The 16,053-nt window shown below is 37.0% G+C and overlaps 1 protein-coding gene across 3 annotated transcripts in view; it reads right to left on the bottom strand.

Moving 5' to 3' along the window:
- Positions 1 to 15,541, bottom strand: part of LOC146327253 (uncharacterized) — a 32,589-nt gene extending 17,048 nt beyond the window's left edge. Inside the window, exons 1-4 of one of the 3 annotated variants that reach the window (XM_084718470.1) lie at positions 15,279 to 15,541; positions 10,783 to 10,937; positions 5,947 to 6,203; positions 3,004 to 3,091 (exon numbers count right to left, since the gene is read on the bottom strand). In XM_084718470.1, the coding sequence (XP_084574596.1) occupies positions 3,004 to 3,091; positions 5,947 to 6,203; positions 10,783 to 10,937; positions 15,279 to 15,375 (597 nt within the window). In that variant the 5' untranslated portion in view covers positions 15,376 to 15,541. Of the gene's footprint in view, positions 1 to 3,003; positions 3,092 to 5,946; positions 6,204 to 10,782; positions 10,941 to 15,278 lie in introns of all 3 variants that reach the window. The other 2 variants (XM_084718472.1, XM_084718469.1) reach the window with 2 other exon arrangements.
- Positions 15,542 to 16,053: the final 512 nt, after the last annotated feature.

The following is a 16,053-nucleotide window of genomic DNA, read 5'->3' as shown; positions in this document are numbered from 1 at the left end:
GGATTGTTTGCTGTTTGATGGACTGGTTGAAACAGGGGCCAGTGAGGGAGTCAGTCTTTGAGGCCAAGTGTAAATAAAAAAAAAAAATCCTGACAGTTTGTAGGAATGTTTCACTAATGCCCAGACTGAACACACATTAATACAAACTTAATGCCAGCAAAAATCTGAGTTAGTGTGTTCTCCAGGGTGGTTGTAGTTTTTAAATTTGGCTGCAGAACATAAATTTGAACTTTGAGGTTTTATGTTTCATGAAATTAATTGTTCAGAATCCAACAGCTGACTTGTTATTCGCTGTTTTTAACAGGCTTGCTGACACATTGACCTAAACTATCCTGAGAAAAGCATGAAGTGTTAATCCATTACTTCTGAAGGGAGAAGCTGGCAGCAGGATGATGTTGTGCTGCATTATTTCTGCAGTTGGCTGCACCTCTGACAAAGAAAAATACTCCACATTCATTATAAAACCATTAAAAGGTCGTTATTTGTCTTCTTTTGCTCAACCAGAAAAGACCAGAGCAGAGTTGAACAAAATGTCCAATGCTGACATCTCCTGGACAAAAGTGGCATTGCAACCATTGAGCACCAGATACCTCTTTATTTCTTTTATATGTCCTGTGTTACTACATGCAGGCCTTTATAATGTGCTGTAAGATGCTGATGGGTAATTAAATGTTTGACTTGTTGGTAATTAATCATCAGAGGCACAATTCACCCCAAACATGCATATTTCCCTTGGCCTATAGTGGTATTTATCCATCTAGATAGTTTTGGAGTGAGATATCAGCTGTAGAGATGTCTGCCTTCTCTCCACTATAATGGGACTAAATGGCACTCAGCTTGTGGTGCTCAAAGCACCAAAAAAATATCTGAAAAATTCAAAAGCAATGTCTTGTTCCAAAAATCGGGACCTGATTACTCAAAATAATCTGCAGACATTGTTGTGAGCAATTTCACGTAGGAACTACTTTTTTTCTATTAGAAAGAAAGTAGTTCTGGTCAATTCTGGAAAATAGTTCCTACATGAAAAACAATTTTTGATTTTGGGGTGACCTGTCCCTTTAATAATCACACCGTATTATCATGTAGCTGAGATGGGGTGGGGTTACTGTTTTACAAATTCCAAGTAGGTCCCAAGTCTTTGAGTTTCAAGTCCTAAAGACGTTATGATGTAACAGTGAGTTTCCAGCCTCATTGAATGATTGATAACTTAAATATGGAAGTGATTTTTGTGCTCTCTGTATCAACATTTTTAGTCAATACAAATTTAAATTTAAGACATTTTAAGACCCTTTTAATACCACTTAGAATGACATATATTCATACATACTGGTAATCGTTAAAGGATATAATGGAAAATAAGTATGGATTTTAAGTCCTAGAAAATTATTTGAATTAACAGAACATTTTATTAGAATACTCATATTAATGGAGCAGTAGCCATATTTGGTATCACCAACAGAAAATACTGTTCAACAAGGAAAAGTCATAAAAACATAATTGCTTTTACAAGACTGCATGCACAGAAGAATATTATTACATTGGAAATCAACAAATCCTCCTAATGTGTCCTCGTGGCTGAGTGACCTGATGAAATTCATGCAGTTAGAGAAGACAAATTACACACTTAGGGGATCTAGGGACAAATTCTTTTCCATCTGGGATCCCAAAACCGCGCCTGATACTTCTCAGCAGTCGTACCCAACTTAAGATATTTATCCATGTAAACCACAGTGTACAATATAAAAGCCAACCAACAGAACTGCTTAGATTTTTGTTTTTCTTTTGATATGTAATTCTTCATCTTTTAATTTGTATCGATTACTGTTTTACACCAATTATTTTTCTATTTCCACTTTTATCACTTTATTTACTTTATATATGTATATATATCACCACATTAACAGTATTTATTTAATCCAACAAAAGGACAAGAAAAAAATGAGACCCCCTAGATGAAATTCAATACTTAATTCCTTAAGGCTTTATTTTAAGAATATTAACTTCAAATCCTTTTTGATAGTAATTTTTGTCTACCCTTGCATACTAAAACACTTCAGATTTGTTTAGGTATGAAGAGAACAGCTTGCTCAAGATGTATTGAATACAGCCGAAACAATTAGTTGATTAATAAGTTAGTTGAGTGAAAGAAAATTCATCAGCAACAATTTTCATAATGGATTAATTGTTTAAAGTAATTCTTTGAATCAAAAATCACTGGTTCCAGCTTTTCAAGTGTACATATTTGCTGTTTTTCCTCCATAAGAGTAAAACTTATGAATGTCTCTGGGTTTTAGACTGTTGGTCAGACATAAAATGCCATTTTAATGTGTGAATTTTACTTTTTATACTATTTTATTGCATTTTATAGACAAAACAATCAATTAACAAAGAAAATAATTAGCAGATTAATTGATACTGAACACTGATAGTTACAGCTAGGGTGACAAATTTTTGGCAATTTTCCTTAACGAGTTATTAAAAATGCTGACAATCAATTAATTTAAATTAAATTAATTTTTTCTAATTTTCTTTTTCTGTGTGTGTTTTCTTCTTCTTTTTCCTCATTTAAAGTTTATATTTCCTTATTAAACTCAAGGCTCCAGCAAAACAATGTTAGAGAGGTGCAATTACTGCCATTTCTACAATACTGATTAATTATTAATAAATATATTTTTAATTGGTTAAATTCTACCACTGATTAATTGATTAATGATTAATCATTAACATATTTAGTTGCAGCTCTAACAAAAAAGTGAACACAGAAAACAGAGTATATACAGATCAACAGTGAAGAAGTGGTTTCAGATTATGTTTTTTGTTTGTTTGTTTTGACTGTCAGCACATTCACAGAATATGTTTCTTTTTTCTTTTTTTTTCCTCGGTGCAACACTAACTCTCTCTACACGAGTTCCGACGGGCAGAGCTGTAAAGTGTGTCTGTTATTCACAGACCTAAAATGTGTCACAGCTGCATTTATTTCTGTCCTTAACTTTGTTCTCTCACCTCCCTCTGATGAGCGCTGCAGAGCTCCCTCAGCTCCTCTCGCAACATGTTGTTGGTGTCTTGTAGCTCCTCCAGCTCCACCGTCTTACTGTTGGTGACAAACACAAAAAGATTTTATCATTGTAGCTGGTTTAATTAGACTAGAGTAGAGACAGAAATGTGGGTGTCAGCATCTTGTTTGTAAGTTGTTAAACAGAAAGCTTATTTTAATCGACTGCATAGAGTCTGACATTCTGGCAAACACTGAAACTGGGTCTGTCTTCTCTTACACTGATACATAAAAAAAACTTGAATAATTCTGCACTGAAACCATTTGACAGCACAATGTGTCCACACAGTTAATGGAAACTCCTCTATATTTCAACCTGGACCTTATTTTGCGTGACTATGTGACTAATGAGGAAAACAATTTTTGAATCTGGTCCAGTGTTAAATGAGACTGCTGCAGCCATCAGCCATGAAACAGGCTGCAGTGTAATCCTTATGGGGCAACTGTGCACCATCAGTATACACCGATCAGGTGTAACATTATGTCCACCTACCTAATATTGTGTTGAAGGTGTGTTGTGGTATCTGGCATCAAGATGTTAGCAACATATCCTTTTAGTCCTGTAGGTTGTGAGGTGGGGCCTCCATGGATCAGACTTGTTTGTCCAGCACATCCCACAGATGATCGACTGGATTGAGATCTGGGAATCTGAACTATTCCTTTAAGGATTACATTGCAGGTCAGTTCATGGCTGACGGCTGCAGTGGTCTTGTTTCACACTGGACCAATTTCAAAACTTGTTAATCTCGTTAGTCACTCAAGTGCAAAAAGATAGGGAAATAGGGTCCAGGTTAAAAAATACATAAATTACCTTTTAATGCCACCGTATATTAAAAAATATTCCCTTACCTCTACAATAACTTCATTGCTTTCTGGTTGAAAAAAATCCTTCAAATGCTGCATTAAAACTTACTTTTTTTCTATCCCAAGGAAATGGAAAGAAATGTTGTCTTTACTTTACATTTCAAATTTACTAATACACCAACAGTCACTGTTAAAAAAAAATGCCTTAATGGACAAAGGAGCAGCATGAAGACTTTCGTTCAAAGGCTTTTAAGTGTAACTGTTTCTTATGTTTTAGTATTTTTTCAGATTTTTTTATTCATCTGCATTTCTATTTTCAACCCTCTGCAATCACTGCTTTCCAAGATTGTATCAATGCATTTGATGTTGAGTCACTAAGAATTTTAAGGCAAAGGCATTAACATCTGTTAAAGTTAAGTTTTTCTTTCACCTCGTGTCTTGTAGGCCCAGAGTCGTGATGTGATAACGTATTCTGACACTAAACCACTTCTCCACAGGGATTTGAAGTCAGCAGATTGAGGCACGGTGCTGCATGAAGGACAACTGCATTTTTGCTGACTTTAAATCGCGGGTCTGAGCTCGATGTTTTTATTCAGTCCTGAGACAACATTTCGAGATGAAGTTCTTCTCTGTGGGTTTGCAGATCAGCCGGTGACAGCTTCACTTGGCCTCAGTTTGCCGCAGATGGTAATCAAACTTTGGTGGGTTTTTCATTAATTTGAATGTTTCTTTTCTTAGTCTGTGGTCTTATCTGGGTTTATTTTTTACATTTTGTTCAGTTTTAACAGCTGGGTGGAACATGGAGGAATGTGTTTACACTGAACCATCAACAATTCAACATGGTTAAGAAAAACAGGGAAGTGTGACAAGTTAACACAATGGTTTTTTCAGTTATTTCCTCCACAAGTCCTGAAGCACAATAAAGGTTTGTGCTGCACTTTTTATTAGAAAAGTTCTGCACCATCATTCTACTATCAAGATTTAATGTCTTTCACTATTATATGTCTCTATACTAAAGCAAATTTAGAAATTTAGTGTGGCTACAACAAATGATTTTTTTTTTTTTTTTATCATTAATCAGTACACTAATTGTCCCTACGTAAGTCCTGCTCTTTTTTCTGTGCTCCAATAACAGTTGAGCAAACTTGGTACCTAACATTAACCCTGCAGAACCTCGGTCAGCTTTCTCCCTTCCTGTTTACTTGTATTTGCTTTGTGCTTGGCTTGGCTATGTTGAAGAGAAAAATACATTTTGAAGTGTTAAAAGGTGTTACTGGGGGGACCTATAAAAGTGACATATAGATACATCTTAGAAGGATGGTTCACCCAAAAATGAAAATTCAGTCATTACCTACTCACCCTCATGTTGACTAAAGGTCAGGTTTAGTTTTTTAGTTCTCAAAACACTGCTGGTGTTTCACAGGAAAACAGTGTTGCAGAATCTCCCAAACAATGGAAATGAATGGTGACCAGTTTTCAAATGTGACAAAACAGATTCTGCTGTGTGTGGACTTCTCTAGCTATGGATGACAAATGATGATGGGATTGTTCCATTTCAAATATTAAAACATTTATGGCTTACATGAGTGATAGTTTCAATGAACCACCATAGTATGTTAGAAATAAAGTATTTTTCAAAGAGTATATTCAAATTCAAGTATATTCTATCTTCTCATACGCCTATTTGAAACAATAAAACATTTGGAAGCATTTTTCAGATTTTCCATTTTTAAGACTTTGTATGAATCCTGTTTTTAATACAAAAAAAGAAAATCATCGATTTTGGCATTTTTGCATTACAGTTGATATGTTGATTTTTTTATGATGTAAAGCATTCACTTTGCACTTTTGTGTTTGTATGAATGTACGAATGACCATGTGGAGGGATGTATGCGCAAACTATAATCATATTTGACAAATGAAGGATTCATATTGAGAGCAATTTTAAGAGGCTTACATGTATTTTGTGTTACTCAGAATTACAGTAAGAAGCCCCCACCCACATATCCATGGTGGTCTGGTTTTAAAGATGGATACCACATACTGTGATTATAACCCCCTGTGTTGCATGTCATTTTCCCTCACCCTACCTCTGGAGCTCTGCATGCAGGCTCTCTGTCAGCACAGCTCTGTGCTGGGCCTCAGCTTGCAGCTCTGCCTGGAGGCTCTCCGCCACCACAGTTCTGTGATGGGCCTCAGCATGCAGCTCCTCCACCAAGCCCTCCAGCTTCACCTCGGAGCTCTGCAGACACAGCAGCTCTGAGCCGACCTGCCGCAGCAGCTCCGCATCCCGGCAGCTCTCCTCCACCAGCAGGAACACACGCTGCTGCAGCAACTCCACCAGGTCCTGGAGGAGAGACACATGGAGACACTGACCTGTAAGCCATTCATACCAGGTCAGATGTCTGTTGCAGAATTTATTGCTCTTGTTTCACTACTATTTGTGATGTTTTCATTTGCTATTTTATTGAATGCATTCTATTTTTTCTTTGCTGAATTTCCACTGTATTGACAGAGTGTAACAGCATCATCTCCGCTGATGCAGCTGCTTATACATAAGGGTACATGCACTTAAACATAAAATACAGATATAAAATACAGGTATTAGCTATGTGTGTTAAAGGGATAGTTCAGATTTTTTGGAATTAGTCAGTGTATTATCTACAGTAGAAGGTGGTTGGGATGCCCCCAGTTTAGAAAAGCAGCACGAGTATTGTAGAGACAGCAGCAAAATGTATTATAATCACCAAAAAAGTCAATGTTTAAGTTTAAGTGTGCACAATATTTAGTGTATTTTCACCACTTTACCTTGCTCTCGCAGAATCTTTTCCAGCAGTTATCACTCTCTCCAAACCAACTAAACTCCATTGGCGAAAACAGTCATTTTACTTTGCAGAACACAACAGTTGCTGGTCTACCGCTGCCTCAGTTCTGTTAGTTTGTTCATGTTTTTGCATGACTCTGGTGAATACCTTTAAAACACAATAACTATTTGTGCCAGCAACAAACTCCAGGCTATCTGGACCAAAGAAGAACTTGCTGGCACTCAGAGTATGGAAGAAAGACTTTGATCTTAAGCATTTGTTATCCTCCATACCAGTACTCCTGTCTGCTTCTCCAAACTGGAGACGTGAAGACCACCTCATACAAGCTCCCTTAAAGAAGCCTGAACTATGCCTTTAACTATGCATTACATTACTCAGTACATCTTGACCTTTTAAGATCTCCTGGGAGAAATCCTGATCATAGCATTATTATCTTGTACAGACTGTGCAGGTGGTATCAAACACACCTTCTGTAAAGGTCAAAGAGTTTGTGACAAGCCCAAACCTGACGCAATCTCAAATCTTTGTCAGGTAAGTTAGTGAGTCACACTCTGCAAAGAAATACCACTGAGCTGCTGAGAAAAACAGAGTGAAACAGGATAAATGTGAATCAGGGCTCTGCTAAATAAAAAAAAAAAAGTGTGCACGTTTAGTGAAATTTCTAAATTTGAAAGTGGTCCTGAAGAAAAACAAAGTTGAGTGCTGCACAGGGTCAAAAAAAGCAGAATTGGCATGGTAAGACAAAAAAAAAATCAGGTGCTCTTCAAGGATGAAAAACTAGATGAAAATAAAACCAACAATGACTGTCTGTCAAACTTACTGATGATAAGAGTGTGAAGTAATGGATGGAAGGAATGATCCGAGGCACTCAGATAATAACCCGGATTTAAAAATCCTTTATTAATGCACTGATCCACCAACATGTTTCGACACAGTCTTCATCAGGGCATGGATGAAGACTTAGTTGAGTGGAAATGCATTGGCATGTCCATGAATTAATGAAGGATTTTTAAATCCATTCAGACTGCCTTCCATTACTTTGCACTTTGAAAATGCTTTCATTGAAATAATCCAAAACAATTAGGAGAAAGGTGTTCCCAAATGAGGTTTGGACCACAAACAACCTTTAGAGGTCCAAAGGTAATGAGACATGAAAGAAGAAGAAAAACAACAACCTATTTCTGCCACACAAAATTAAGCAGATTTTTTCTCTGGTTTTGTTTTCCTCCTGAGTTACTGACCTCTAAAAGTATTAAAATCAAGTTGAGAAAATAATTGCGTCTCTCTTTAGTTAAACTGCTTGCAGCTCATAGCTCATACCTATATAACCTGTGCTGAGGAGCCAAAAACCCAAAAAGGTTGTTAACTGCCACCAAAACCTCTGCTCTTGCAGTATGTTAACACTGGCACTTACTGGTAGCCTAATTTCAGTGTAATTTCAGTAATTGCAGCATAGGTGGCATGTTGGTATGGTCATGGTTGTGTGGATTTAAATTATGGGATTGTAATGAGGTTAAACACTTCAAGGTGAAATAGCACAAATTTACAAAATCACTCTGAATTGGACGGATGACGGCCCTCAGGTAAGTATTTCCTAACAAGACTTTAATTGCAACAACAGCAACATTTGAGGTTAAAATCGAGCTGAATGTTGTTTTGGGAATCATGATTAGGTGAAAGAAATCTCCCTGTGGCAAACCATTATCAGCTAATGCTGCAGCTCAATGACGTTTTTAAAGCCTTTTTTATCTGATAGGTTTGGTTTTATGGCCGATTTACTGTCTGGTTCAGTCTCCGTGGTCTCAGTCCTAGCAGCAGAAGCTCTGTTAAACCCAGTGTACACTTTCAGTCCAGCACCTAAACGTTAGCTGCTAAAGAGACATATATTTTTCTGAGGAGTTGGTGGACACCAAAACAGAACAAAAAAGAATGAGTACTGAACTTAAAGGGACAGTGTACATGAAAATCAAAAACATCTAGTTTTCCTCTGGCCTGTATTGCTGTTTTGCCATCTAGATCGTTTCATGTGAGCAGAGTAGAATTTTGGAGATGTCGGCCATAGAGATGTCTGCCTCCCTTTGAATATAACGGGACTGGATGGCACTCGGCTTGTAGCGCTCAAAGTAAAAAAAAAACACATTTATAAAATTCAACACCAGTGTCTTTATCCAGAAATCATGACCCGGTTACTAAATTATTTCTAGTAGGAAATAATTCAGGTAGGGTCTGCCATAGAGAGAAAGTAGTTCCTATGTGAAACTACACACAACAAGGTCTGTGGATTATCTTGAATAACTAGGTCATGGTTCCTGGGAAGCTGCTTTTTCTAAAGTTTTTTTTTTTTTTTGGTGCCGAGTACCATTTAGTTTTATTATATTCAAGAGGAAGAAGACGTTTCTTTGTCCAGTATCTCCAAAACTCAGCAACACACATCAAAACAATTTAGATGGATGGATAAATGACACTACAGGTAAGAAGATACATATGCATTTTGATTTTGGGGTGAACTGTCCCTTTAAATGCATCAGGGAGCCAAAAAATTGCTTGTGTATGCTAGTGTCACTATGTGTCTGCTGAATGTGACAATGTAGTGAAAAAGCATCTCTTAAACATATCTAACTTTTCCACAATAAAGTGTCTAAAAATAACCAGATATCATACATTAGTTGAGTTGTGTACTTAAATTATCCGAAATGTTTTCAATAATATTCAAAGAGAAATCCATAATTTATAATTGTTTTATTCAAGGTGATGATGCACTTTATTTAGTTGCTCTAGTTTTTCACTGAAACTTAAAGACAAAATTCATCCTTTTCATTCAGATGTCCAAACCATATTGATTGTAAATGTAGTCGATTGAAGCAATAAATTCCTCAGTGTGTGCTCTTTTTTTCCCAAAAGCTGAATTCTTCTGCTGCATAATCTGTTGTTCCTCCTTACATCCGGTGATGTCACAGTGATGTCACTAATTTCAGCTTGGATTTCTGGTCTCCTCCTCTGGGTAGCTGGGGGCGTGCTAGATGAGTGACTTTGTTATCTAACGCTATGTTTTAGTCGACAAAGTAACACCTACAGGCTAGGATGGTGATACACGGTGATGTGGACGTTGACGTCAAAAGCTCATGTGCAATGCATCCTGGTACATGTAGGCACTACCGGCATGGCTCTGCAAGCAGGAGAACTCAGCTTTCTCAGTCAGTATAGCACACATTGAGGGATTTATTGCTTTAATTGACATTGATCATCAACTCTGATTGGACATCCACATGAAAAAGTGCTGAATTTCCAGTTAACAGTCGCGCTTTAACCATGCCTGAAAAGTTGAGCCCGTCAAGGCCCGATGTCGACAAAATTCTGGTGGAAACCAACCCAAACTCAACCCTCATTAGCATATTTCAGCCTGAACCCGATTACAGCCTGACATTTTTCATAACAAGCTTCCCTCTATGCACCAAACAGTATGAGGTTTCAGTAACAGGAACGATACACGGAGGGGATTGAAAGTGGCAACCACTAAATTGGGGAGAAAAATGAAAATAAATAAGTAAATAAATACAGTACAGCCCGAACTAAACGTGTGCCTGTGAAACGTGAGAAGAAAGGTTCGGCCCCTCCCGACCAAAACCCGTCGGGTCCTGTCAGGTTTGGGCACAGACCTCATGCTATGGTTAACAGTTGAGTTGTCAAAAAACGAAAACTTGCTCCTTAGATCTTGACTCTGGGTGATGATTATCTGTGGGACTTTTAGCATTGTTAATATAAAAACTGATTGTAGCAGCTTTAAAGCTACTACAAGGACTTTTTAACTGATTATGAAAGAGCCTCGGTTTATTATTAGTGCCTCTATATGACCTACATAAGCGAGCTGTGTTAACATTTTCCCAGGCAAAGTTACAGTATGTAGTATATTAACCAGTTAAAAAGATGGAGGATGTTTTTATTTTTGATGGAAGAAACATGACCTCTTTTGTTGACAGAGGCCTTCAAAATCAACATAATATAAATGTTCCCTATAGTCACTTTGGGATCTAAAATAATTATAGATAAATGACCTCACTGTGGTTACACTTCTTCCCACAGAGCAGCTCAGTGTCAGCTCACCTGTTGCTGGTGGACCCTGCTGATGAGTCGGTCCTGCTCCATCCTGAGCTCCATGTTCAGCTGCTCCTGGTGTCGGAGCTGAGCAGTCACCTCTTCCAGATCATTCTGCAGCCTCCTCTCTCTGTCTCTGGACAACAAGAACTCTCTGTCCAGCACTGCTGCAGCCACAGAGAACACAACCAAAGTCATGTTTTAATATGTTTTTTTTTTTACTGCCCACAGCATAAAATAACCATAATGTTTAAAACCATAACTCTTTAAATGTAGGGTTGTGTGTCAGCTGCTGACATTTCTGGCAAAACCTTTCCTCTCATCGGAGTTTGAAGACATTCCCACTGCCTGGCACCTCATCACTGCTCTCATGTTGTGAGTTAAATGTCCCTGATCTGTTTTTTACGCATGTTTCTTTTGGATGTCCTCCTGCTCATCAGCAGAGGTTGATTAAGGTCAGATTTCCTAATGTCACTCACAGTCAATCTACTAGTGTTTTTCTTCTCTTACAGTCTATTACTCATATTATTACATATTTTGTTGTTGTTAAGTTTGAACTAAAAGATCTGCTGTTATACATAAAATATGTTCCTTAACAAAGAAACATTTGACAAAGAGAACAGATGGTGTTAATTGAAATCTTGTCTAAATTTGGCTCTGATGGTTCACAGCTGCCAGACCAGCCCTTGATGTTTTATAGCACTTTGCCATGATTATGAAATTCTCTAGAAAGATAGTGCTGTGGTTGTTTTAGCATAGTCTCGTACAAAATACAGTTGAACTACTTTGAAGTCTTCAAATTAATTCAATTGCAGCTACAACAACTTATTTTTCAGAGCAGGTTCTACTGCTGCTGGGTCGAGAGGCTCAAATGTTTGCAATCATGCTTTCTTCATGTCTTATTGATGTCTTTTAAACTAATATGACATTACTTAGCTAATTTGCTACATTAAAGGGATAGTTCACCCAAAAAATTTAAATTTAGTCATTACCTACTCACCTTCATGCCGATTAAAGGTCAGCTTTTGTTTTTTAGTCCAGAAAACACTGCTGGAGTTTCACAGGAATACAATGCTGCAGAATCTCCAAAACAATGGAAGTGAGTGGTAACAGAATAAAAACATAAAATGCCTCCATGCTGCTCGTCTGGGTTAATCTAAGTCTCCTAAAGCCCCAACATGCCAAGTTGACTAAAAAAAGTTATTTACACCATGTTTTTAGCCTGAATCTTCACTGTAGATCCTTAGCCTGGAACCACGTTCACACCACACACACTGGGTGTCTGCAAACGGCATGTCGGGACTTTAGGGGACTTGGATTACAAGCAGTATGGGGGCATTTTATGTCTTTTTTTTTTCCAGCATTTTTTTTTTTCGTTTGGAAACTGGTCACTGTTCACTTCCATTCTGTCACACTGTTTTACTGTGAAACTTCAGCAGTGTTTTGCGGACTAACAGAATAATACAAACCGAACCCTCAATCAGCAGGGAGAGTAGATAATGGCTGATTTTTCATTGTTGTGTGAACTATCCCTTTTAATTCCATTTATTTTTTTGACTTTTATCAAATACCGTCTTGTCCTACCTCTTGTGGACTCTATTCAGATGCGACAGTCAGTTTTTGTGTCAAAGTGACTAGTGGGGACAATCCTTTTTCAGTACAATTTGTCCAGTACTGAGGGAAAACACTACAGCTGTCAGCTGTGAAACAGGCTATAATGTAATCCTTAGGGGCAACTGCACACTGTTAAAGTACATCCACTAAAAATGCTTGTTTTTGCCACTGACAGGCTCAGAATGTTATATTCTAAGTACCTGACTACATTATAGAAAGGATCCCTACAGAGATAAACCTTTTTGTTAAAGAGTGGGATCATTTTTATGGAACCAGAAATGAAACTCCAAAAACAAAAACACACTTCATTCAGACTTGGCAGAAATGTAATAAAACTCACTAAACCATCCTGACTCATCTTTCAACTTTTCCAACAAACACTGACTGTGGTTTGTTCAAAATAAATCCTTTATTCATAGACTTAGATGTGAAAATATCAGGAGAGGAGTGAGAGGGAGGTCAGACATCAGAGAAGCAGCGGGGAGAAAAGACATGTAGAGCCAAACATCTAACTCGATGAGCCAAGGGTTAATTTCATGCAAACAAGCAGTAGAAATGAACAGATGAACAGATGAACCTAGATGTTTATTGTGGATTTTATTTTATTTCTGTTGTGAGTTTGAATGAAGTGTGTTTTTACGATGATAGAACTGCTCTTTTGTAAATCGACTCTGGCGGCTTTGTGAGAGTGATAAAAGAGCTGGTTCTTACTCTTAATAAGTCTTCATTGGGATGCTTTCCATTATGTTGTCATACACTTATATTGAACATATATTCATGGCTGTGCATTGGCCCATCAGGACCACATTGTAGCTTGTTTCACAGCTGCTGGCTGCAGCAGTCTCATTCACTGCAGAATCAGTTTCAATCCAGAATCAGTTTATTTCCTTTAGTCACTTTGACACAAAAATGGAGGACATAAGTTTCAGGTTGAGAAATTACAAACTTACCCTTGTATATAAGAAATGCAACTTTAAAAAAATAAGCTTGTATAGGTCTGTAACTTTAAAAAATAAGAGCTTCGATACCTTAATGCTCAAATCCAGTCTGGTTACTTGTTCAGTAAAGCTACAGTGGGTTATTGTTCAGTGTGGTGTGTTGTAATTGTTTTCATAGATTAATTCAGTTAAATATTAATTCTTCCCCATTAATCCTGTTAATGCTAAAGCAATAAATGCACTTTTATGATGCACAGTTTCATTTTCACAGTCATGAAGTTTTTTTTGTTTTTTTTTTTGCTCATTTCCTGGTGAACACTTTGTACATCCCTGCACAAAATCTGCACAGCTTTTTCATTTGCATAAAATTTTGTACATATTTTTGGAATATTTTTCATATTTTATTGTCAGTTTAAAAATTTCTGTTGACTTTCTTTGTATCTTTCTTTATATTTTTCTACTTACTGTATTTATTGTTAGGCACCAAAACAGCAAGGGAACTGCCTCATATGTAAAAACCTACTTTGCTACTTTGATTCTGTTTACCTGTTGTGAGCACAATATGCAGATATTATATCACAGGTATTAACTGCACATTAATCTTACCACTTTCAGTAAATATGTAGCATGAATCTTTGTAGTTTTTTTTTAGTTTATTTGCACAATAAAAATACAGAATATACAACAAATAGGAAGGACAGTAGCTGCAGTGCAGGAGAGGAGGAAAGTATTAAAGGGTTATTCTGAATCCTCCCCTAAAAAGAAAATAACATTTCTCAGCAAAAATTAATGGGACAAGCAAACAATAAAGAACATTTAACCATTTTTCAATCATTTTTTCAGCTAGTTAAAACCCGTTTCTGGATTACTAATGTTTTATGGAGATAAGATGGATGTGTAGAAGCCCATACAGTATTGCAATAGTTGATATACAGGGAAATAAAACCATATTAAAGAGTTAAATAAGAAGATGGTTGGATCAAATAACAAACTTGTCCCAATACACCAATCATTTTCATAGATCTCCTGCAGACATGATCAATATGTTTTTTAATTATTATTCTACAATAATTCCCAAGACTTTATCAAGAGGTACTTGGATTTTTTTTCTCCATTCATGAGTATTTTGCCTTTATCCTTGGAGTAGGATTTGTTTTTATTGCAAAAGAAGTTATATTTATTGACAGGCTTGAGGAGAAGCAGATTACATGTAACAGAATTACATAATCTGGATATTTAAAAAAGTAACTGTTACAGTCAAGATAATGATATTACAGTTACATTTAGTAAAAATGTGGGTAATGAATGAATGAATCAATCAACAGATTGCTCATAACTAAAGAAGGAACAGCAGGAAAAACTAATAAACCTAAAAATGAAAATAAAACACTTAGAGCTTCAACAATTAAGCTGTTATTGATTATTAAATTCATTTGCATCTAGTTTGATAATCAATCTTTTGATTCATTTTTATGAAGTCTAAATTCTCTGACTTGAATTGAATTGAACTGAATAGTTTTGAGCTGTGGACAAAACAACATTTGAGGATGTCATCTTGAGCTTTGATCAACATTTTCTGATATTTTATGGACCAAACAACTGATCCATTAATTGATTCAATTAAACATAAAAAATACATTAACAAATCAAGAAAAAGCAACAAATGGGAACTTCAAGTTACCGCAGTGCTATGTGTATTAGATTACACATAACATTAGATTACATCACTCTGATACCAATAATTAAATTCTGGAATGTTACTTTTTGATAATCATTATAACTGAGTCTTTTCCTAAGTTAAAGTTAAGTTAGTCATTGGTGCCTCAAGTGCAGTTAAAGTTTTGAATTTGAGGAGACATAAACACTGACACCAGTCTGAATCAGTAAAGTCCAGTAAAATGTAAATATGTAACTTTCTTCTCAGAGGTCAAAGTCTTGACCTCTGTGTCTTACCTTTATCATGAGCCAGGCGGGTGCACTTAGCCGTCAGATACTGGATCTGACTGAAGTCTTCGTCCCGCTGAGCTCGGAAAAACCTCCTCATGCTCATCTGAACTGAGTATCTGAACCGCTCTCTCCAACCTAAAGCTTCTTCTTCCACCTTCCCATGATCCTGAGGGCAGGGCAGGTGTCTTCCATATGGTCAGGTAGAACACAGTGCGCACATTTCCTGCAACGCCCCCCCCCCCCTCCCCTCCTCTGTCCATGAAGTGTGTCTGTCTTAAAGAAGACGCACCTACGGAGGGCAAGTTTAAGCATTAATCCAAGCGGCTGTTTTCACAACATGAAGGCAAGGCGTGCTGCTGGTGGTGTGTGTGCTTCTGTGTGTGTGTTTTCAGGCCTGATCTGTTTTGTATTCACCTGGCTTGTTGCTTGAACAAATAGGAAAACTATGACTTGAGAGTTTGATCTGACGTTAAGTGCACATTTAGTTTTAAACTTCTGCCCCGAGGCTACGAGTTCTGATCTAAGTCGGGCGTGTTGTCTCTTGCAGGCAGGCATCTTTACAACAGCAGCCTCAGGTTAATACTTTTATAATATATCCTGTCATGAAAGGTTTTATAGAGGAAAACACCACTGCCATTTAATTATAGCTTGTATGTTTCACATGTTATAGTGTTGTTTATTAGTATTATTATAAAATTTGCCTTCATTGCTCTGAAAGGGATATAGTATTCCCTAGGCCTTTTTCCACATGTGTGAACACAAGGTATATGTAGGGCCTGAT

This window comes from Lutjanus erythropterus, chromosome 5 (assembly GCF_056507025.1).
Source record: "Lutjanus erythropterus isolate fLutEry1 chromosome 5, fLutEry1.hap2, whole genome shotgun sequence".
Classification (NCBI taxonomy): Eukaryota; Metazoa; Chordata; class Actinopteri; order Lutjaniformes; family Lutjanidae; genus Lutjanus; species Lutjanus erythropterus.
The sequence above is the reverse complement of the archived record's forward strand: the minus strand, read 5'-3'. Positions and strand labels throughout refer to the sequence as shown.